At 45.8% G+C, this 22,065-nt stretch overlaps 1 protein-coding gene across 1 annotated transcript in view; it reads right to left on the bottom strand.

Annotated features, from left to right (window-relative positions):
* Nucleotides 1-2,446: 2,446 nt before the first annotated feature.
* Nucleotides 2,447-22,065, bottom strand: part of LOC311148175 (tumor necrosis factor receptor superfamily member 14-like) — a gene marked incomplete at both ends in the record, with an annotated part of 100,238 nt that continues 80,619 nt past the window's right edge. Inside the window, 5 exons of the mRNA XM_084185061.1 lie at nt 2,447-2,654; nt 2,781-2,868; nt 3,090-3,245; nt 3,344-3,469; nt 3,858-3,957. Coding sequence (XP_084041187.1) covers nt 2,447-2,654; nt 2,781-2,868; nt 3,090-3,245; nt 3,344-3,469; nt 3,858-3,957 — 678 coding nt within the window. The remainder of the gene's footprint in view (nt 2,655-2,780; nt 2,869-3,089; nt 3,246-3,343; nt 3,470-3,857; nt 3,958-22,065) is intronic.

The following is a 22,065-nucleotide window of genomic DNA, read 5'->3' as shown; positions in this document are numbered from 1 at the left end:
TTTCGAATAACATCCCCAAGAGGTAAAATATATAGTGAAAACAATAGTGGTCCTAAAACGGAACCTTGAGGAACACCGAAATGTACAGTTGATTTGTCGGAGGACAGACCATTCACAGAGACAAACTGATATCTTTCCGACAGGTAGGATCTAAACCAGGCCAGAACTTGTCCGTGTAGACCAATTTGGGTTTCCAGTCTCTCCAAAAGAATGTGGTGATCGATGGTGTCAAAGGCAGCACTAAGGTCTAGTAGCACGAGGACAGATGCAGAGCCTCGGTCTGACGCCATTAAAAGGTCATTTACCACCTTCACAAGTGCAGTCTCAGTGCTATGATGGGGTCTAAAACCAGACTGAAGCATTTCGTATACATTGTTTGTCTTCAGAAAGGCAGTGAGTTGCTGCGCAACAGCTTTTTCTAAAATTTTTGAGAGGAATGGAAGATTCGATATAGGCCGATAGTTTTTTATATTTTCCGGGTCAAGGTTTGGCTTTTTCAAGAGAGGCTTTATCACTGCCACTTTTAGTGAGTTTGGTACACATCCGGTGGATAGAGAGCTGTTTATTATGTTCAACATAGGAGGGCCAAGCACAGGAAGCAGCTCCTTCAGCAGTTTAGTAGGAATAGGATCCAGTATGCAGCTTGAAGGTTTAGAGGCCATGATTATTTTCATCATTGTGTCAAGAGATATAGTACTAAAACACTTAAGTGTCTCTCCCGATCCCAGGCCCTCGCAGAGCTGTGCAGATCCAGGACAGCTAAGCCCTGGAGGAATACGCAGATTCAAAGAGGAGTCCGTAATTTGCTTTCTAATGGTCATGATCTTTTCCTCAAAGAAGTTCATGAATTTATCACTGCTGAAGTGAAAACCATCCTCTCTTGGGGAATGCTGCTTTTTAGTTAGCTTTGCAACAGTATCAAAAAGAAATTTTGGATTGTTCTTATTTTCCTCGATTAAGTTGGAAAAGTAGGATGATCGAGCAGCAGTGAGGGCTCTTCGGTACTGCACGGTACTGTCTTTCCAAGCTAGTCGGAAGACTTCCAGTTTGGTGTGGCGCCATTTCCGTTCCAATTTCCTGGAAGCTTGCTTCAAAGCTCGGGTATTTTCTGTATACCATTTTCTGTATACCAGGGAGCTAGTTTCTTATGACAAAACTTGTATTGTCCCCAGCACAAGGTGCACCTGTGTAATGTTTCATCAGAATCTTGATATGCCACACCTGTCAGGTGGATGGATTATCTTGGCAAAGGAGAAATGTTACAAACAATCCAATGGCTGCGCCACTCGAGAGGCTACAGTCACTTCTTTTGAAAGACTAATCTGACACTGTCAATGACAAGGAATCCTTTCAACGGTCAGAGAGAGAAGGTCCATGTGCCCTTTAGTTGAGGACAATCAGAAGTGTCCATCATGTTCCAGAGCATCAGCAGATCATCCAAAAGTCATCCCTAAATCTGCCCCTTCCCTCAGGTGTAAGTTAATTAATGTTGCCAGCTTATTGAAATGTATGAATCTGTAATAAAGTCCACATTTTACCTTTGGTTGCCTTTAAAAGTGTAATTGTCAGCCCCTTTAAGCCGTTGGATTGTTTGTAACCTTTCAGCCAGTGTTGTGCTTCTACAACCATGCTCAACTGGAAATGTTTTTCTCTGAAACCTGCAGGTTAATGACTCTAGAAAGGGAAATTACCAGTTTAGTCTGCTTGGACCCAGGGGCAGCCAGAGAAGGTCATCAGAACAAGCCTAACTTCACCAGTACCACCATGTCTGATGACACAGGGGGGAAGGTACCATGGTACATGACCCTACTACATGAGAAAGTACATACTTTTATACAGATTAGTGTGGCCCAGTCTGAAAACCTTGTGTACACTTTTAATGTCCCCTAGTAGATCTAGAAGGATCTGATGGTTGCTAGCACTATGGTTGGCTCAGTGGGCTGTGCACCATATTAGAGGTTGGTAGTGACTGTAGTTGTAGTATTGTAATCCCTCTTTTTACAGGAGCAGAACATACTGATGTTAGGTGAGCAAAGCACTCGCCTGTCAGAGTTTGAAGAGGAGTGTTTGTAGAAAGACCAAGAGATCTCTGTGCTTCAAGAGAAGCTGACAGAACTGATCATTTCTCATAATGAGTATGTGGCCAGAGGTCAGGGAGGAAGGAGGGACTCCTCTGCACTGTATATTTCAGAGTTCTGTGAAAGTATTTCAGCTCATGTACTGAACAACAAGTTGTGACTTTTGTCCATTTGATAAGGTTTGATGGGTATACAGCCATATACTGATTACCACAGCAGTGCTCTAACTTTAACAGTACCATCTATCCCTCTGCCTTTGAACCCTCAAGGTTGACTAAAATGTTAACTAAAGGAAAATAAACAAAAACAAAACAACATTATATAAACCGGTTCTCAAGATTTGTAAATAACGGTTCTGTTCCAGAACACTAGAGATCGCTTTTGTTAGAAACAGATAGAATTCTTTTTCTCACTAATATTAATAAGGAAACAGCTCCAGCTAATATCATGAGAACTGTCATGGATGCCACAGCACACATTCCGCTTCTAGCTGTGGAATGGGATAGTTGTGGTCCACACTCTGAATCCGACCAAGGAGATCCTGGTTTCATTTCCTGAAGTCCCAAGGATTCACATCTATAAACAGATAAATACTGGCCATTAATGATTCCTTTATAACTTGGTCATACATCTTTCAGTTTTAGATGTGTGTTAGGTAACTTTGTATTTAGGGGGGAAACTATTTGTGTAAGCCACACTTACCCAGTGTGTGACTGGCAGGCTGTTAATGATCCATCTGAATAAGTATCACCAGTGCAGTCAGAACACACAGTATCTGTAGATGTTGTTCCTGTACAAATGGAGGTTTAAACATAAATAAAAAACTATACTTCCCAAAACAAACTTGTAAACATTGTACTTAAACTTTTCCCATGTACTTATCTTGACTTAATTTTAATTGTCCAATGATTTCAATCAATCAAACGATCAGCTACTTTTAAATTCAGTAGAGTACCTTGGCACACTAGAAATCATGGAAAAATCATGTTGAATACTTGAGAGGAGACCAACCTGTGTGGCTGATGTATTGACCAGGTTTACAGCTGCTGTGTCTCTGGGCTGCTCTACAACCATCCTTAGTTGGGTCTAGACAGTAGAACCCCTCCAGTGTCCCACAGACAGTGTCTGATGAAGGTCTACATGGCTGCTTTACCTTCAAACCCAAACCTAGGAAAAACACATGGAGTTTATTATAAGGCTAAGATGTGCTGTTTTTATTCACACATCACATTGAAAACACGTGTTTTATGTCTGGCTTTACTGACCTGAGTCACAGATGGTACACGGTTCACATCTCATGAGACCGTTTGGCTCGCCAAGGAACGTGGAGTCAATACAGGGTACACAGGATGTACTGGTGAACTCAGTGCAGTGCTTGTGTACATGGTTTCCTGACGGGGAAATGATCAAAACATAAGCACTTAGTCAATCAAGATGATCATCAGATATTTCAGAAAAACTTTGATGGACTAGTTGAGATTTCAGAGACACTCAGAGCTGAGTCCTGACTCTCTGTGTAACATATAAATAGTCCATTAATGTGTCCACAAGTGCGTCCCTCAACAAATTGGGACATTAGTGCATCCTTCAAACACATCAAAGCAATGCTACCATAGTTGCTCCTCTAATCTAGGCCACAGACAAATACAATGAGTGTTGTTCAGAACTATTTCTGTAATTCCTTGGGTGTTTTGCATAAATTGATTGGATTTCACTCTTCATTTTAACACAATCCAGAAATGATATTACCTCACACCCTTATATAAAGGTATATCTTACCAGGAGAACACATAGGACAGCACTCATCACCTATTCTGTACTCTGCTCGACCGCATGCATCATGGAGTTTGAAGCACTTCAGAAGTAATACTGTAAATATCTCCAGAAAGGGAGAGAGAAAAAAAAGAAGTGAGTTAATATTTTTATAATTGTTCATCATGATTGTTTTCAAATATTTTTTATGGATTTCTTCCCTACTACCAGATTGAAAATATTGAAAAATGATTAGGCTTACCAATGTATTTAACTGCCCCATTATTGAGTGATCCTTATAACCCTATTGATGATCATCACTGGAGTGGATGAACATTGTTCCAAGGGATTTAGATTAATCAAAATTAACTCCATCACTATACAAAATAGATGTACAGTGCCTTTGGAAAGTATTCAGACCCCTTCCCTTTTTCCACATTTTGTTACGTTACAGCCTTTTTTGCACATGTATAAAAATTAAAAACACAAATACCTTATTTACATACAGTCCCAGTCAAAAGTTTGTACACACCTACTCATTCATGTCACGCCCTGACTCAGGGGACTCTTATATGTTGAGTCAGGGTGTGGATTTTCTATGTTGTTTTTTCTATGTTTGTGATCTAGGTGTTTTAGATCTATGTTGGCCGGTGTGGTTCCCAATCAGAGGAAGCTTGGGATCTTGTTCCGTGTTTAGAGGCTTGTTTTGTGTGTAGCCTTAGGACTTCACGTTTCGTTGGTTTGTTGTTTTGTCGTGTGTTTATCAGTTAAATAAACATGTACGCATTTCACGCTGCACCTTGGTCTGACCCGTCCTTAAATGTCCGTGACAGAAGATCCCAACAAACACGGACCAAACAGCGTGCCCAGGAGGACCGAACACCCTGGACACAGGTGGGGAAGATTTGGTCATGGGAGGAGATATTTGCGGGAAAATGACCCTGGGCGAAGAAGGAAGCCCAGGCAGGAGAGGAGCAACGGCAACACGGAAGCCGGCCGAGGAGGAAGCCCGAGAAGCAGCCCCAAGAAAATGTTGGGTGGGGGCTAAAGGGGTGGTCGGGGAACGAGAGAGAAGAGCCCCGACCACTGCACCCGGTGGGTTTCCAGATTGGGTCCCTACGACCATGGGAAGAGGAGTGGGAACAGTATTATACTGAGGAGTCGAAGGATGACGACGACGACGAGTTTCTGTTCCCTAACTCGTGGGGGCTCCCGGAGGAGTCCTCACGGGAAGAGGAGTGCCGGGTAAGAGAGGAGGCCACCATATTACGGGGGCTGTTAGATAGAATAGAGCGGGAGCGATCCATTCAGGAGGAGGCACTACAGGAGGCGCGTAGGGAGAAGGAGGAAGTAGAGGCACGGCGAGAGGAGCTGGTTAGGCAGCATCAGGAGCGGGGGTTAATAATGGAACCCAGGTATGCGGAGAAACGCACTGTACCACTCCAGACTTCCAGTCCGCCTTCACAGTCCGGTCCGGCCCGTTCCTGTTCCTCGCACTTAGCCAGTGGTGTGTGTTCCCAGTCCTGTCAGGCCCGTTCCTGCTCCTCGCACAAGACCTGTGGTGCGTGTTCCCAGTCCGGCCCGGCCCGTTCCTGCTCCTCGCACCAAGCCAGTGGTGCGCGTCGCCAGCCCGGCCCGGCCCGTTCCTGATCCTCGCACCAAACCAGTGGTGTGCGTCGCCAGCCCGGCCCGGCCTGTTCCTGCTCCTCGCACCAGACCTGTGGTGTGTGTTCCCAGTCCGGCCCGGCCTGTTCCTGCTCCCCGCACCAAGACAGTGGTGCGTGTTCTCAGTCCGGCCCGGCCCGTTCCTGCTCCTCGCACCAAGCCAGTGGTGCGCGTCGCCAGCCCGTCCCGGCCTGTTCCTGCTCCTCGCACCAAGCCAGTGGTGCGCGTCGCCAGCCCGGCCCGGCCTGTTCCTGTCCCTCGCACCAAGCCAGTGGTGCGCGTAGCCAGCCCGGCCCGGTCTGTTCCTGCTCCTCGCACCAAGCCAGTAGTGCGTGTTCCCAGTCCAACCCGGCCTGTTCCTGCTCCTCGCACCAAGCCAGTGGTGTGCGTCGCCAGCCCGGCCCGGCCTGTTCCTGCTCCTCGCACCAAGCCAGTGGTGTGCGTCGCCAGCCCGGCCCGGCCCGGCCTGTTCCTGCTCCTCGCACCAAGCAAGTGGTGCTCGTCGCCAGCCAGGCCCGGCCTGTTCCTGATACTCGCACCAAGCCAGTGGTGCGCGTCGCCAGCCCGGCCCGGCCTGTTCCTGCTACTCGCACCAAGCCAGTGGTGCGCGTCACCAGCCCGGCCCGGCCTGTTCCTGCTCCTCGCAACAAGCAAGTGGTGCGCGTCGCCAACCCGGCCCGGTCTGTTCCTGCTCCTCACACCAAGCCAGTGGTGCGTGTTCCCAGTCCAACCCGGCCTGTTCCTGCTCCTCGCACCAAGCCAGTGGTGTGCGTCGCCAGCCCGGCCCGGCCTGTTCCTGCTCCTCGCACCAAGCCAGTGGTGCGTTTACCCAGTCCGGCCCGGCCTGTTCCTGCTCCTCGCACCAAGCCAGTGGTGCGCGTCGCCAGCCAGGCCCGGCCTGTTCCTGCTCCTCGCACCAAGCCAGTGGTGCGCGTCGCTAGCCCGGCCCGGCCTGTTCCTGCTCCTCGCACCAAGCCAGTGGTGCGCGTCGCCAGCCCGGCCCGGCCTGTTCCTGCTCCTCGCACCAAGCCAGTGGTGCGCGTCGCCAGCCCGGCCCGGCCTGTTCCTGCTCCTCGCACCAAGCCAGTGGTGCGCGTCGCCAGCCCGGCCCGGCCTGTTCCTGCTCCTCGCACCAAGCCAGTGGTGCGCGTCACCAGCCTGGCCCGGCCTGTTCCTGCTCCTCGCACCAAGCCAGTGGTGCGCGTCGCCAGCCCGGCCCGGCCTGTTCCTGCTCCTCGCACCAAGCCAGTGGTGCGCGTCGCCAACCCGGCCCGGCCTGTTCCTGCTCCTCCCACCAAGCCAGTGGTGCGCGTCGCGAGCCCGGCCCGGCCTGTTCCTGCTCCTCGCACCAAGCCAGTGAAGCGCGTCGCCATCCCGGCCCGGCCTGTTCCTGCTCCTCGCACCAAGCCAGTGGTGCGCGTCGCCAGCCCGGCCCGGCCTGTTCCTGCTCCTCGCACCAAGCCAGTGGTGCGCGTAGCCAGCCCGGCCCGGTCTGTTCCTGCTCTTCGCACCAAGCCAGTGGTGCGCGTCGCGAGCCCGGCCCGGCCTGTTCCTGTTCCTCCCACCAAGCCAGTGGTGCGCGTCGCCAGCCCGGCCCGGCCTGTTCCTGCTCCTCGCACCAAGCCAGTGGTGCGCGTCGCCACCCCGGCCCGGCCTGTTCCTGCTCCTCGCACCAAGTCAGTGGTGCGCGTCCACAGCCCGGTCCGGCCTGTTCCTGCTCCTCGCACCAAGCCAGTGGTGCGCGTCGCCAGCCCGGCCCGGTCTGTTCCTGCTCTTCGCACCAAGCCAGTGGTGCGCGTCGCGAGCCCGGCCCGGCCTGTTCCTTCTCCTCGCACCAAGCCAGTGGTGCGCGTCGCCAGCCCGGCCCGGCCTGTTCCTGCTCCTCGCCCCAAGCCAGTGGTGCGTGTTCCCAGTCCGACCCGGCCTGTTCCTGCTCCTCGCACCAAGCCAGTGGTGCGCGTCGCCAGCCCGGCCCGGCCTGAACCTGCTCCTCGCACCAAGCCAGTGGTGCGCGTCGCCAGCCCGGCCCGGCCTGTTCCTGCTCCTCGCACCAAGCCAGTGGTGCGCGTCGCCAGCCCGGCCCGGCCTGAACCTGCTCCTCGCACCAAGCCAGTGGTGCGCGTCGCCAGCCCGGCCCGGCCTGTTCCTGCTCCTCGCACCAAGCCAGTGGTGCGTGTTCCTAGTCAGGTCCGGCCCGTTCCTGCTCCTCGCACCAGACCTGTGGTGCGAGTGTCCAGTCCGGCACGGCCCGTGCCCGTTCCACCGGTGCCTGATCCAGCTCCGGTCAGCGGCTCCAGTCCGGAGCCAGAGCAGTCCGCTCCACCGTCGTCTGGTCCAACTCCGGTCAACGGCTCCAGTCCAGATCCAGACGTCAGCCCCTCTCCAGGTTCGGGGTCTCCCACACCAGGGCCCAGACAGGGCTTGGTACATCGTGGGAGGAAGGAGAGGGGAAGGAGCGCGCCGAGGTCCAGACCAGACCAGGGGCGCAACAGGGAGGCGGAGAGTAAGAGGTCGTCACGCCCGGAGCCGGATCCGCCTCCGAGGTGGAATGCCCACCCGGCCCCTACCCTGTTATGTTTATGTTGTGCGGTCGGAGTCCGCACCTTTGGGGGGGGGGAACTGTCACGCCCTGACTCAGGGGACTCTTATATGTTGAGTCAGGGTGTGGATTTTCTATGTTGTTTTTTCTATGTTTGTGATCTAGGTGTTTTAGATCTATGTTGGCCGGTGTGGTTCCCCTTTCAGAGGCAGCTGTCGCTCGTTGTCTCTGATTGGGGATCATACTTACCCGATGGTCACTCTGACAGAGCTCCAGCATTCCGCTGTGGAGATGGGAGAACCTCCCAGAAGGACAACCATCTCTACAGCACTCCATATTTCAGGCCTTTATGGTACAGTGGCCAGACAGAAGCCACTCCTCAGTAAAAGGCACGACAGCCCGCTTGGAGTTTGCCAAAAGGCCCATAATGACTCTCAGACCATAAGAAACAAGATTCTCTGGTCCGATGAAACCAAGATTGAACTCTTTGGCATGAATGCCAAGCGACACGTCTGGAGGAAACCTGGCACCATCCCTACGGTGAAGCATGGTGGTGGCATTATCATACTGTGGGGATGCTTTGCAGCAGCAGGGACTGGGAGACTAGTCAGGATCGAGGGACTGTTGAACGGAGCAAAGTACAGAGAGATCCTTGATGAAAACCTGCTCGAGAGCGCTCAGTACCTCAGACTGGGGTGAAGGTTTACCTTCCAACAGGACAACGACCCTAAGCACACTGCCAAGACAATGCAGGAATGGCTTTGGGACAAGTCTCTGATTGTCCTTGAGTGGCCCAGCCAGAGCCCGGACTTGAACCTGATCGAACATCTCTGGAGAGACCTGAAAATAGCTGTGCAGAGCTTGAGAGGGTCTGCAGTGAAGAATGGGAGAAACCCCCCAAATACAGGTGTGCCAAGCTTGTAGCGTCATACACAAGAAGACTCGAGGCTGTAATCGCCGCCAAAGGTGCTTCAATACAGTACTGAGAAAAGGGACTGAAAACGTATGTAAATGTTATATTTCAGTTTTAAATTTTTTATAAATTTGTACACATTTCTAAAAACCTGTTTTTGCTTTGTCATTATGGGGTATTGTGTGTAGATTGATGAGGGAAATAGGTAACAAAATGTGAAAAAAGTCAAGGGGTCTGAATACTTACCGAATGCACTGTAAATTAGGTTACTTATATTGTGTCTTCCAACACCCCTGGGATAATGTACATTTGCTGAAGCATTGTGACAACTCAGCGACACAATGGTAGGGATTAACTGAGCTGGGCTTGGGTCATTGATAAGTAATTGTCTCAACGCAGCCTTATCATGCTGTAAAAGGATACAGGAACCCAAATGATTTGGGTGGATCCCATCCTCCTTATAAAACAAGCTTCATTTGCAGAAGGTAACAAAATAATACATGTTACCCACAGAGCTGCAATAGTCTCGTTGCCAGTTATGGAGGGCTAAAAGTCTGTTGAAATGTTCAATGCCACGATTTAGGGAGGGCACAGGGCCAGATATTATAGAGCATGTGTTGGTGTCAAGAAGAGACCCAATCAGTTCTTTAAAATCCATCTTCAGCTGTTCTGAGCTGCCCTTCATAATGTCATTGAATCCCACATGAACTATGATTTCCGGATGCTGGTTTATAATGTTTGTGTGCAGCTTATTGATGTCCTGTACGTTGATGTCCTGTACGTTTTTTGCTCCAGGGACTGAGACATTTCTCACCATTGAACTGCCCAATACAACGAGAGGTCAGATTTTCTCCATGTAAACCTCATTAGAAATAAAGTTCACTCCTTAACTCAGTGGAGACTGAAGGGATCTCCAGAGTTAGCCATCCCTGTGATCGGGTCTGATGACCGTCAGTAGAGGATGCCTGGTTGTTCTTTAAAAGTAATTTCCTCTCAATCTTAAATAGACATGCCCCATTCAAAAAATACAGAACTAAGAACAGATATAGCCCCTGGTTCTCCTCAGACTTGACTGCCCTTGACCAGCACAAAAACATCCTGTGGCGTACTGCATTAGCATCAAATAGCCCCCGTGATATGCAACTTTTCAGGGAAGTTAGGAACCAATATACACAAGCAGTTAGGAAAGCAAAGGCTAACTTTTTCAAACAGAAATTTGCATCCTGTAGCACTAACTCCAAAAAGTTTTGGGACACTGTAAAGTCCATGGAAAATAAGAGCACTTCCTCCCAGCTGCCCACTGCACTGAGGCTAGGAAACACTATCACCACCGATAAATCTACAATAATCGAGAATTTCAACAAGCATTTTGCTACGGCTGGCCATGCTTTCCACCTGGCTACCACTACCCCGGCCACCAGCTCTGCACCCTCCGCTGCAACTTGCCAATGCCCCCCCGCTTCTCCTTCACACAAATCCAGACAGCTGATGTTCTAAAAGAGCTGCAAAATCTGGACCCCTACAAATCATCTGGACTAGACAATCTGGACCCTTTCTTTCTAAAACTAGCCGCCGAAATTGTCGCAACCCCTATTACTAGCCTGTTCAACCTCTCTTTCGTAACGTCTGAGATCCCCAGAGATTGGAAAGCTGCCGCGGTCATCCCCCTCTTCAAAGGGGGTGACACTCTAGATCCAAACTGTTACAGACCCATATCCATCCTGCCCTGCCTTTCAAAAGGTTTTGAAAGCCAAGTCAACAAACAGATCACCAACCATTTCGAATCCCACCGTACCTTCTCCGCTATGCAATCCGGTTTCCGAGCTGGTCATGGGTGCACTTCAGCCACGCTCAAGGTCCTAAATGATATTATAACCGCGATCGATAATAGACAGTACTGTGCAGCCGTTTTCATTGACCTGGCCAAGGCTTTCGACTCTGTCAACCACCGCATTCTTATTGGCAGACTAAATAGCCTTGGTTTCTCTAATGACTGCCTCGCCTGGTTCACCAACTACTTCTCAGATAGAGTTCAATGTGTCAAATCGGAGGGCCTGTTGTCTGGACCTATGGCAGTCTCTATGGGGGTGCCACAGGGTTCAATTCTTGGGCCAACTCTTTTCTCTGTGTATATCAATGACGTCGCTCTTGCTGCTGGTGACTCTCAGATCCACCTCTACGCAGACGACACCATTTTGTATACATCTGGCCCTTCATTGGACACTGTGTTAACAAACCTCCAAACGAGCTTCAATTCCATACAACACTCCTTCAGTAGCCTCCAACTGCTCTTAAACACTAGTAAAACAAAATGCATGCTCTTCAACCGAACGCTGCTTGCACCCGCCCACCCGACTAGAATCACTACTCTAGACGGGTCTGACCTAGAGTACGTGGACAACTACAAATATCTAGGTGTCTGGTTAGACTGTAAACTCTCCTTCCAGACTCACATTAAGAATCTCCAATCCAAAGTTAAATCTAGAATCGGTTTCCTATTTCGCAACAAAGCCTCCTTCACTCATGCTGCCAAACATGCCCTTGTAAAACTGACTATCCTACCGATCCTTGACTTCGGCGATGTCATTTACAAAATAGCCTCCAACACTCTACTCAGCAAATTGGATGTTGTCTATCACAGTGCCATCCGTTTTGTCTCCAAAGCCCCATATAATACCCACCACTGTGACCTGTACGCTCTTGTTGGCTGGTCCTCACTACATATTCGTCGCCAAACCCACTGGCTCCAGGCCATCTATAAATCACTGCTAGGCAAATCCCCGCCTTATCTTAGCTCATTGGTCACCATAGCAACACCCACCCGTAGTCTGCGCTCCAGCGGGTATATCTCACTGGTCATCCCCAAAGCCAACACCTCCTTTGGCCGCAATTCCTTCCAGTTCTCTGCTGCCAATGACTGGAACAAATTGCAAAAATCTCTGAAGCTGGAGACGCTTATCTCCCTCACTAACTTTAAGCATCAGTTGTCAGAGCACCTTACCGATCACTGCACCTGTACACAGCCCATCTGAAATTAGCCCGCCCAACTACCTCATCCCTATATTGTTATTTATTTTGCTCATCTGTACCCCAGTATCTCTATTTGCACATCATCTCTTGCACATCATTCCAGTGTTAATACTAAATTGTAATTATTTTGCACTATAGCCTATTTTATTGCCTTACCTCCATAACTTGCTAAATTTGCACACTGTATATTAATTGTATTTCTGTTGTATTTTTTTTATTTTTTTTTATTTTTTATTTTTTTTACCCCATATGTAACTCTGTGTTGTTGTTTTTATCGCACTGCTATGCTTTATCTTGGCCAGGTCGCAGTTGTAAATGAGAACTTGTTCTCAACTGGTTTACCTGGTTAAATAAAGGTGAAATAAAAAATAAATAAAAAAAATGTCTGGAATTTAACAATGAAGTAAGGCAGGGATGGGCAACTTTGATGGGAGTGGGGGCCACAAAAAATCTGAACTCATCATGAAGGGCTGCAGTTGCTTGCGGGTCTGCGTACCCACATGTGCGTACCCCCCCCACCCCCCCCCCACCCCCCAACCACATTGCGAGCAAAAAATTTTTGCAGCCCCCCTCTTGACAGTGGAGAACATTTTTACCTTTTAGAGTTAATTTCGTGTAATTCAACACATTTTGCCATAGGGAGTAGAGAACATTTAGTTTTAAAGCAATGTTTTCTACTATTCTACCCATTTTGCCATGGAGCGGAGAGAATATTTTGCAATTTTATAACTAATTTCCTGCAATTAAAAAAAAAAGTAGAAAAGAGTAGAAAGAAATGTTTACCGGTTTTAATATGATATCTGAGTGAGACTGACTAACAAAATGGGGGCCCCCGGCCGGTAATTTGACAGTGATTACTTAATTTAGATAGCTGGCCGCTAGACTAATTTACAAATCTAAAAAATGTTAGCTGACATGGGCTAATTGAGTGACTATCAGTGACTGACATAACAAGAGAAAAACTGCTGAAGCACACCCAAATTTCGAAATTGCATCTTGTGTTGTCTACTATTCTAACTTGCAAAAGTAGAAAAGAACCCGACTGGGTTCCTAATTTTGTTTAGCTGAGGGCCTTCAAAACGGGGGGCCATGTGCCCCCAGTTGCCCATCCCTGAATTAAGTTTTCACAAGAGGGCTTTATAAACAGAATGAGAGCAGTGCATTGATACAAGACTTAAAGCCCATGGGGAATATAGAACGCTGAAATACAACAGCACAACCAAAAAAAAAAAGAACGAAAAAAAAGAGATTGTCAAAGTACAACCAAAACTTTTTATTTGGTTCGCTCAGTTGTGGCTTGACGAGTAAATATAAAAACATACCTACAAAGAGAACAATTCAAGTTGCTTTAGCAATGGCAAATATACTTCAAATGAGCATACAACACTCACCAATTGGTAATCCATCCTCAACAGCTCCCTCCTGTATAGGCCAACATTGTACTGTAGTTCTGCAGAATTAATGAGTTGTGCGCTCCACCTTGCCACCACATTCAGCAGCATCTTTTGCGCATCACATAACCTAGCACCTGCACATTAAGAGTGGAAGGAAGCCATTTTTGTTCACAGAGTTGAACTCGTTTTAGGATGGTGCTTTTATGGCGTTGTGGGTGCCTTCTTTCGCTCCGTTCTTATTTGGGAACCAATTGATGGCAAAGAAACCCCTCTTGACTTCAACCTGTTGTGCGATGGTGTATGGAAATTGTATGTTACAGTTCCTTTTGCTGATGCTTGCATCCAAAACATAGGCTCATCGAGGGCTGTGAGATGCCGATAGTCAAGCTCCCGCTGAAAAGTGCCCGTTGCCAAAAACCCGAGGGTGAATAGCACTTGGATGTGCACCGGAATGTCATGCGTTTGCCATTTTAAAGTAGATCTTAAATCCTCGCAAAAATCCTATAAGATTGGTTTAGGGAAACAGCTAATCTGTACTTTCTGCAACAAAAAAAGTCCCATCTCTCTAAAAAAAAGCGCTCTCTGTGAAATGCAGTGTGTGCCACATCTTCCCACAGAGCAAGATCAGCCTAATTTGTTTTCCCACTATCTCAGTCATTTATAGTATTTCAACAATGGTTTCACTTTCACACCTGTCTCTAAATTAACAAATGACTTAACTTTATCGTAACGAATGCACTGATGTGGTCAAGTTATATGCCTGTCAAGATATGTTGCATGAATTCACAATGGAATTACAATAAATATTTGGTTCCATCTCAAATGGCAATTATTTGGGTATGCTTAAAGTTGTCAGCCAATTTGATACATTTCTACGTGAACACATTGCAAGATATGGGAATACAGGAAGGGGCAACCCATCTACCATTTGGAACGAGCCTTGGTTCAATTATTTGAATTCATTTTGTTTAGCACAGAAAACGTGGTAATTAACTTCAATGACCATAATCCATTGCACAGCCGCCTACTCGTCCGGTCTGTGTGGAGAACGGAGCTTTACTGAACAAAAATGTAAAAGCAACATGTAAAGTGTTGGTTTCATGAACTGAAATAAAATATTCAAAAAATTTCCCATACGCACAAAAAGCTTATTTCTCTCAAATGTTGTGCACAAATTTGTTTACATCCCTGTTAGTTACCATTTTTCCTTTGCCAAGATAATCCATCCACCTGACAGGTGTGGCATATCAAGAAGCTGATTAAACAGCATGATCATTACACAGGTGCACCTTGTGCTGGGGACAATAAAAGGCCACTCGAAAATGGGCAGTTTTGAGGGAGCGTGCAATTGTCATGCTGACTGCAGGACCTCCACATCCGGCATCTTCACCTGAGGGATCGTCTGAGACCAGCCACCCGGACAGTTGATGAGACTGAGGAGTATTTGTCGCATGTTGCATTTATATTTTTGTTCGGTGTATAATAATAACGGTGTCGAATGGAGAATGAGAGAAGAGATAACACTGTGATAGAGAGTGATAGAAAGCAGTTGCTTCGCATGGTACCTCTACCTGAAAATAAATGATCTAAGGGATTGATATTTGGTATTCAGAAGTCATAAAATAATGCCTTATTTACTTTGAAGAACTACAAAATAATGATTTAGTAAGAACTACAAAATAATGATTTAGTCAGACAGCATAGGCAGCATCTCTATAGATGACTTGGAATTAAATAAAACAAACATTTTATTAAAGTAAAGTCGCACAAATATTTTGTGCATACACAACATTTATAAATGAGGCCCCTTAAATCAAACCTTAAATCAACTGAATACCAGATAGACTAACCACTTTTGAAGAGCTAATGTCACACAGAGGAGGGGCTGGTGACACAGACAAACTGAAACTGGAACAAGGGATATTTTTGAAACAGTCTTCCTTCATACATTTCAAATGATAAACACAGCAAGTGAACATTAATACTGTATTTAATCACATCTTGTACAATAAAGTTGAATGGTATTCTAAAACCTCAGAGAGAAACAGAAAGTATTTCCCCTTAACCTCATAGAGAAACAAGAAGTAATTACCCAATTCCTGGGAAAATGATGCTCCAATTTCCCAAAACCCTCATAGAGAAACAGAAAGTATTTCCCCAAAAACCTCATATAGAAAGTCTATGGGTGGGGTAGTACACTCTTAGAAAAAAAGGTGCTTTCTAGAACCTAAAAGGTTATTCGGATGTCCCCATAGGAGATCCCTTCTAAGAACCCTTTTCAGTTCCAGGTAGAACCCTTTTTCATTCAATGTAAAACACTTTCCACAGAGGGTTCTAAATGGAACCCAAAAGGGTTCTACCTGAAACCAAAAAGGGTTCTACCTGGAACCTGAAAGTGTTATCGTATGGGGACAGCCTAAGAACCCTTTTGGAACCCTTTTATTCTAAGAGTGTATGAGTGTGCATTGCATAACCACCAGCAGGGCCGGCTAAAGGCATAAGCGACATAAGTGGTCGATTAGGGCCCCGGGCCACTAAGGGTCCGGACCCCAAAACAATTTATATGTATATATGTGCGTGTGTGTATATACACTACCAGTCAAAAGTTTGGACACACCTACTCATTCAAGGGTTTTTCTTTATTTTTACAATTTTTTACATTGTAGAATAATAGTGAAGACATCAACACTATGAAAAATGATATGGTAATACAAAATGTATGTTTACACACTCCCAGGAATGTCATACATTAGCTTATACACATCTAGATGGCCTGGCGGGGTGGGTGTGGAACCAGAGACAGCAGGGGTTCAAACTGTAGAACCCAGTTCCTACATTTGAATATAAAAATTGATTTTATCAAACAAAACTATGCTACATTTTATCTCTGGGACCCTTAGGATGACACATCAGTGTATGATTACTGAATGTAAGTACATTATTTACCTTCAGAGGTGAATGTATCAAACCAGTTGCAGTGATACATTTTTTGTTGTTGTGCACTCTCCTCAAACAATAGCATGGTATTTTTTCAATGTAATAGCTACTGTAAATTGGACAGTGCAGTTAGATTAACAAAAATGTAAGCTTTCTGCTTACATGGCTATGACCTGGAAAGTTTGCTGTTACTTCAAACAGTCATGCTAATCACATTAGCGCGCGTTAGCTCAACCGTCCCGTATATGGGACACCAATCCCGTAGTGGTTAATACTTTTTTGGTTACTACATGATTCCATGTGTGTTATTTCATAGTTTTGATGTCTTCACTATTATTCTACAACGTAGAAAATAGTAAAAAAATATATAGAAAAACCCTTGAGTGAGTAGGTGTGTCCAAACTTTTGTAGTGAATCTGTTATTTAATGTGTTTCTATGAGCTAATTGCAGTAATGCCAAATTCAATGTTTCAGCGCCCCAAAAAATTATGTTTTTTGATACCTTCAAACTCAAATAGCTAAATGATCTTTGGTATGACCATCTTATAAAAATTCCATATCTTATCTTAGAACCCCCCCCATCCCACGGCTTAAACAGGGCTTAGACTCTAGACTCACAGTAATACATTTAACTTGTTTAGTATAGTTCACTTGTAACCCCACTCACTACTTCTAGCTGTATAGTCTGTTTGTTTGTGTTGTTGGTCCTGGCTAGCTAGCCAATGTTCCGGTTGGTAGCTAGCTATCTAGCACTCACTCACATGGCTAGCGCCACCATGAAAAGGGGCATGATGAAAGACCTACAATATTTCATTTTTCTAAGTAGCGAGAACGCTTGGTAGCAGGCAATGTTGGAAAAGTAATCCTTACACATGTTTTACTTTTCTTAAATGTTGTTTTATAATTGACTAAAACAAGCAGAAAACAAGAAAATTGTGTTTGAAAAAGGTTACGTTTTTGCTGTGAGCCATTGGGATAACCGAGGTAACCACGTGTTGTTTTCCACCAAGGTTGGTGGGGACACGACGTTCTATGTAATACCGATTGGGAGTATTGTTGCTTGAAAGAACGTTTAAAGATTAACTATGCAGAAATCGCTCCACCATTTCCTGGTTGATAAAATAGTTTGCCTAATTTCAGTTTATGTGTCAAAACAAGCAGTCATTGTGTAGAAAAATCAAATAAAACATTCAAAACCGCTGTGAAATATATTTTACATAACCAAAATGATTGTATTTCAGCTGCTTGAAACTGGTGTATAAAACTAAAAGTAAAAAGCGCAAAAACAAAACTTAAGAAGGGGAAGCATAGAAATAGCACACATAGAACAGATCTACCGCTTCTGAAAATTGTTTTCAATTAAAATAAAATACCTATAACTCACATTTCTATGTGAATTTGGTCATGTCGCCCAAAAAGTTATTTATTCTAGTTTTAAAAGTACTTTTCAAACCGTTAGATTAAAATTCATATTTCTCAAACATTTTGGGTCAAATGTTTATAATAGACTGAAAAAGAATACTATGGTGATTGGTGAAGGGTTTCCTTGTCCGTTACCCATTGTTACATATATGTCCTTTTAAATAACTATAAAAACAGTATAATTAGAAAATGTATTTGAATTAACTAAAACCCTCAAAATTGTTATTGGCAATAGCTTAGCATACAACACACTGTAAGCCTCACATGACGGTGATGTTAGCCCTAGAGTGTATTCTCTACCAGGACGTCTCCAGGCCCTTACCGACGTCCGCATATTGACTATCCCTTAAAGAATGTGTTACCTAAGTACAGATGTTATTGGTTTATCTTGGCCGAGAACACGCTGTAGGCCTGAGATGACATTTATGATTGGTGCTTCAACTTAAAATACATACATGTATCTCAACAGTTGAATTTGTTATCTAATGACAAAGTAGTCTCACCATTCATTACATTATGGAAAAAAATATATTACAGTTTGTCACGATTTCTTGAACAATTTTCTGGAATCAGGGTTCACCTTTGCAAAAGAGTTGAGCCCAATAAAGTGAAGTGCGTTTGCCAAAAACAACACATTTATTTTGCAAAATGCACTAACACCATCAAAACTTACAATACCTGTCACAACATTCAATAACTATCAAAACAGTACCATTTGTCAACCAATGAGAATAATTATTTTGCAATATTAACTAACACAACCTGAAAACTTAGATACAGTAACTTCCGGAAGTATTCACACCCCTTTTCTTTTTCCACATTTTGATGTTACAACCTGAATTTTAAATTAATTACATTGAGATGTTGTGTCACTGATCTACACACAATACAACATAATTGTCACGACTTCCGCCGAGGCTGCCTCCCCTCCTTGTTCGGGCAGGTTTCGGCGTTCGTCGTCACCGGCTTACTAGCTACTGCCGATCCCATTCTCATCACTCCACTTGTCATGTCTTGTCTTGTCAATCACACACACCTGGTGCTCATTCCCCTAATTAGTCTGTGTATAAGTGTTCCCTCTGTTCCCCTTGTCTTTATGAGTGGTTGTTTCATTGTGAGAGCGAATAGCTCGGTTGAGCTACTCTTCCATTTGTTTTGCCAAGGTGGAATATTTCCCTTGTGATAGTTTCATATTGACGCTGGGTGCGTTTTATTTATGTAAACGGAATAAACTCTTTACTTCTGTGTTTTACCTCCTGCGCCTGACTCCTTCATTCACACCTCATCACAAACATGTCCAAGTGGAATTTTTGTTTGTAGAACATTTGAGAAATTAAGAAAAAATGTTTAGCTGAAATCTCTTGAGTCAATAAGTATTCACTCCCTTTGATAAGGCAAGCTTAAATAAATTCAGGAGTAAAAATGTGCTTTGCAAATTGCATAATAAGTTGTATGGACTCATTCCATGTTCAATAATAGTGGTTAATATAATTTTTGAAAGACTACCCCATCTCTGTACCCCACGCATCCATAAGGTCCCTCAATCGAGTAGTGAATTTCAAACAGAGATTCAACCACAAAAACCAGGGAGTTATTTCAATGCCTCGCAGAAAAGGGCACCTATTGGTAGATGTGTAAAAAAAAAATTGCAGGTGCTGAATATCCCTTTGAGCATGGTGAAGTTATTAATTACACTTTGGATGGTATATCAATACACCCAGTCACTACAAAGATACAGGCGTCCTTCCTTACTCAGTTGCCGAAGAGGAAGGACACCGCTCAGTGATTTCACCATGAGGCCAATGGTGATTTTAAAACACTTAAAGAGTTTATTGGCTGTGATATGATAAAACTTAGGATGGATCAACCACATTGTAGTTACTCCACAATACTAACCTAAATCACATTTTATTTGCCACATGCGCCGAATACAACAGGTTGGCATGGGTCCTTTCACATTACCGTGAAATGCTTACTTAGAGCCCTTAACCAACAATGCATTAATTTTTTAATAAAAAAGTGTTGAGAAAAAAAAGAGCTGAAGTAAAATAAAATAACAGTAGGGAAGCTATATACAGGGGGGGTACCGGTGCAGAGTCAATGTGTGGGGGCAACGGCTAGTTGAGGTAGTTGAGGTAATATGTACATGTGGGTAGAGTTAAAGTGACTATGCATAAATAATTAACAGAGTAGCAGCAGCATAAAAAGATGGGGTGGGGGTGGGGGGGGGCAGTGCAAATAGTCCGGGTAGCCATGATTAGCTGTTCAGGAGTCTTATAGCTTGGGGGTGGAAGCTGTTGAGAAGCTTTTTGGACCTAGACTTGGCGCTCCGGTACCGCTTGCCGTGCGGTAGCAGAGAGAACAGTCTATGACTAGGGTGGCTGGAGTCTTTGACAATTTTGAGGGCCTTCCTCTGACACCCCCTGATATAGAGGTCCTGGTTGGCAGGAAGCTTGGCCATAGTGATGTACTGGGCCGTACCCACGACCCTCTGTAGTGCCTTGCGGTTGGAGGCCAAGCAGTTGCCATACCATGCGGTGATGCAACCAGTCAGGATGCTCTCGATGGTGCAGCTGTATAACTTTTTGAGGATCTGAGGACCCATGCCAAATCTTTTCAGTCTCCTGAGGGGGAATAGGCTTTGTCGTGCCCTCTTCACGACTGTCTTAGTGTGTTTGGACCATGATAGTTCGTTGGTGATGTGGACACCAAGGAACTTGAAGCTCTCAACCTGTTCCACTACAGCCCCGTCGATGAGAATGGGGGCGTGCTCAGTCCTCTTTTTTTTCCTATAGTCCACAATCATCTCCTTTGTCTTGGTCACGTTGAGGGAGAGGTTGTTATCCTGGCACCACACGGCCAGGTCTCTGACCTCCTCCTTACAGGCTGTCTCATCGTTGTCGGTGATCAGGCCTACCACTGTTGTGTCGTCGGCAAACTTAATGATGGTGTTGGAGTCGTGCCTGGCCATGCAGTCATGGGTGAACAGGGAGTACAGGAGGGGACTGAGCACGCACCCCTGAGGGGCCCCCTTGGCAGATGTGTTGTTACCTACCCTTACCACCTGGGGGCGGCCCGTCAGGAAGTCCAGGATCCAGTTGCAAAGGGAGGTGTTTAGTCCCAGGACCCTTAGCTTAGTGATGCGCTTTGAGGGCACTATGGTGTTGAACGCTGAGCTGTAGTCAATGAATAGCATTCTCATGTAGGTGTTCCTCTTGTCCAGGTGGGAAAGGGCATCATCTGTGGATCTGTTGAGGCGGTATGCAAATTGGAGTGGGTCTAGGGTTTCTGGGATAATGGTGTTGATGTGAGCCATGACCAGCCTTTCAAAGCACTTCATGGCTACAGACGTCAGTGCTACGGGTCCGTAGTCATTTAGGCAGGTTATCTTAGTGTCCTTGGGCACGGGGACTATGGTGGTCTGCTTGAAACATGTTGGTATTACAGACTCAGTCAGGGACATGTTGAAAATGTCAGTGAAGACACTTGCCAGTTGGTCAGCACATGCTCGGAGTACACGTCCTGGTAATCCGTCTTGTGAATGTTGACCTGCTTAAAAGTCTTACTCACATCGGCTACGGAGAGCGGGATCACATAGTCATCCGGAACAGCTAGTGCTCTCATGCATGCTTCAGTGTTGCTTGCCTCGAAGCGAGCATAGAAGTAATTTAGCTCGTCTGGTAGGCTCGTGTCACTGGGCAGCTCGCGGCTGTGCTTCCCTTTGTAGTCTGTAATAGTTTTCAAGCCCTGCCACATCCGACGAGCGTTAGAGCCGGTGTAGTACGATTCAATATTAGTCCTGTATTGACTCTTTGCCTGTTTGATGGTTCGTCGGAGGGCATAGCGGGATTTCATATAAGCGTCCGGGTTAGAGTCCCGCTCCTTGAAAGCGGCAGCTCTACCCTTTAGCTCAGTGCGAATGTTGTCTGTAATCCATGGCTTCTGGTTGGGGTATGTACGTACGGTCACGGTGGGGACGACATCATCGATGCACTTATTGATGAAGCCAGTGACTGATGTGGTGTACTCCTCAATGCTATCTGAAGAATCCCAGAACATGTTCCAGTCTGTACTAGCAAAACAGTCCTGTAGCTTAGCATCTGCGTCATCTTACCACTTTTTTATTAACCGAGTCACTGGTGCTTCCTGCTTTAGTTTTTGCTTATAAGCAGGAATCAGGAGGATAGAGTTATGGTCAGATTTGCCAAATGGAGGGCGAGGGAGAGCTTTGTATGGGTCTCTGTGTGTGGAGTAAAGGTGGTCTAGAGTTTATTTTCCTCTGGTTGCACATTTAACATGCTGGTAGAAATTAGGTAGAACGGATTTAAGTTTCCC

Source organism: Coregonus lavaretus (genome assembly GCF_964263955.1).
Source record: "Coregonus lavaretus genome assembly, chromosome: 20".
NCBI classification, from domain to species: Eukaryota; Metazoa; Chordata; class Actinopteri; order Salmoniformes; family Salmonidae; genus Coregonus; species Coregonus lavaretus.
This window is presented reverse-complemented; position numbering and strand designations above follow the sequence as displayed.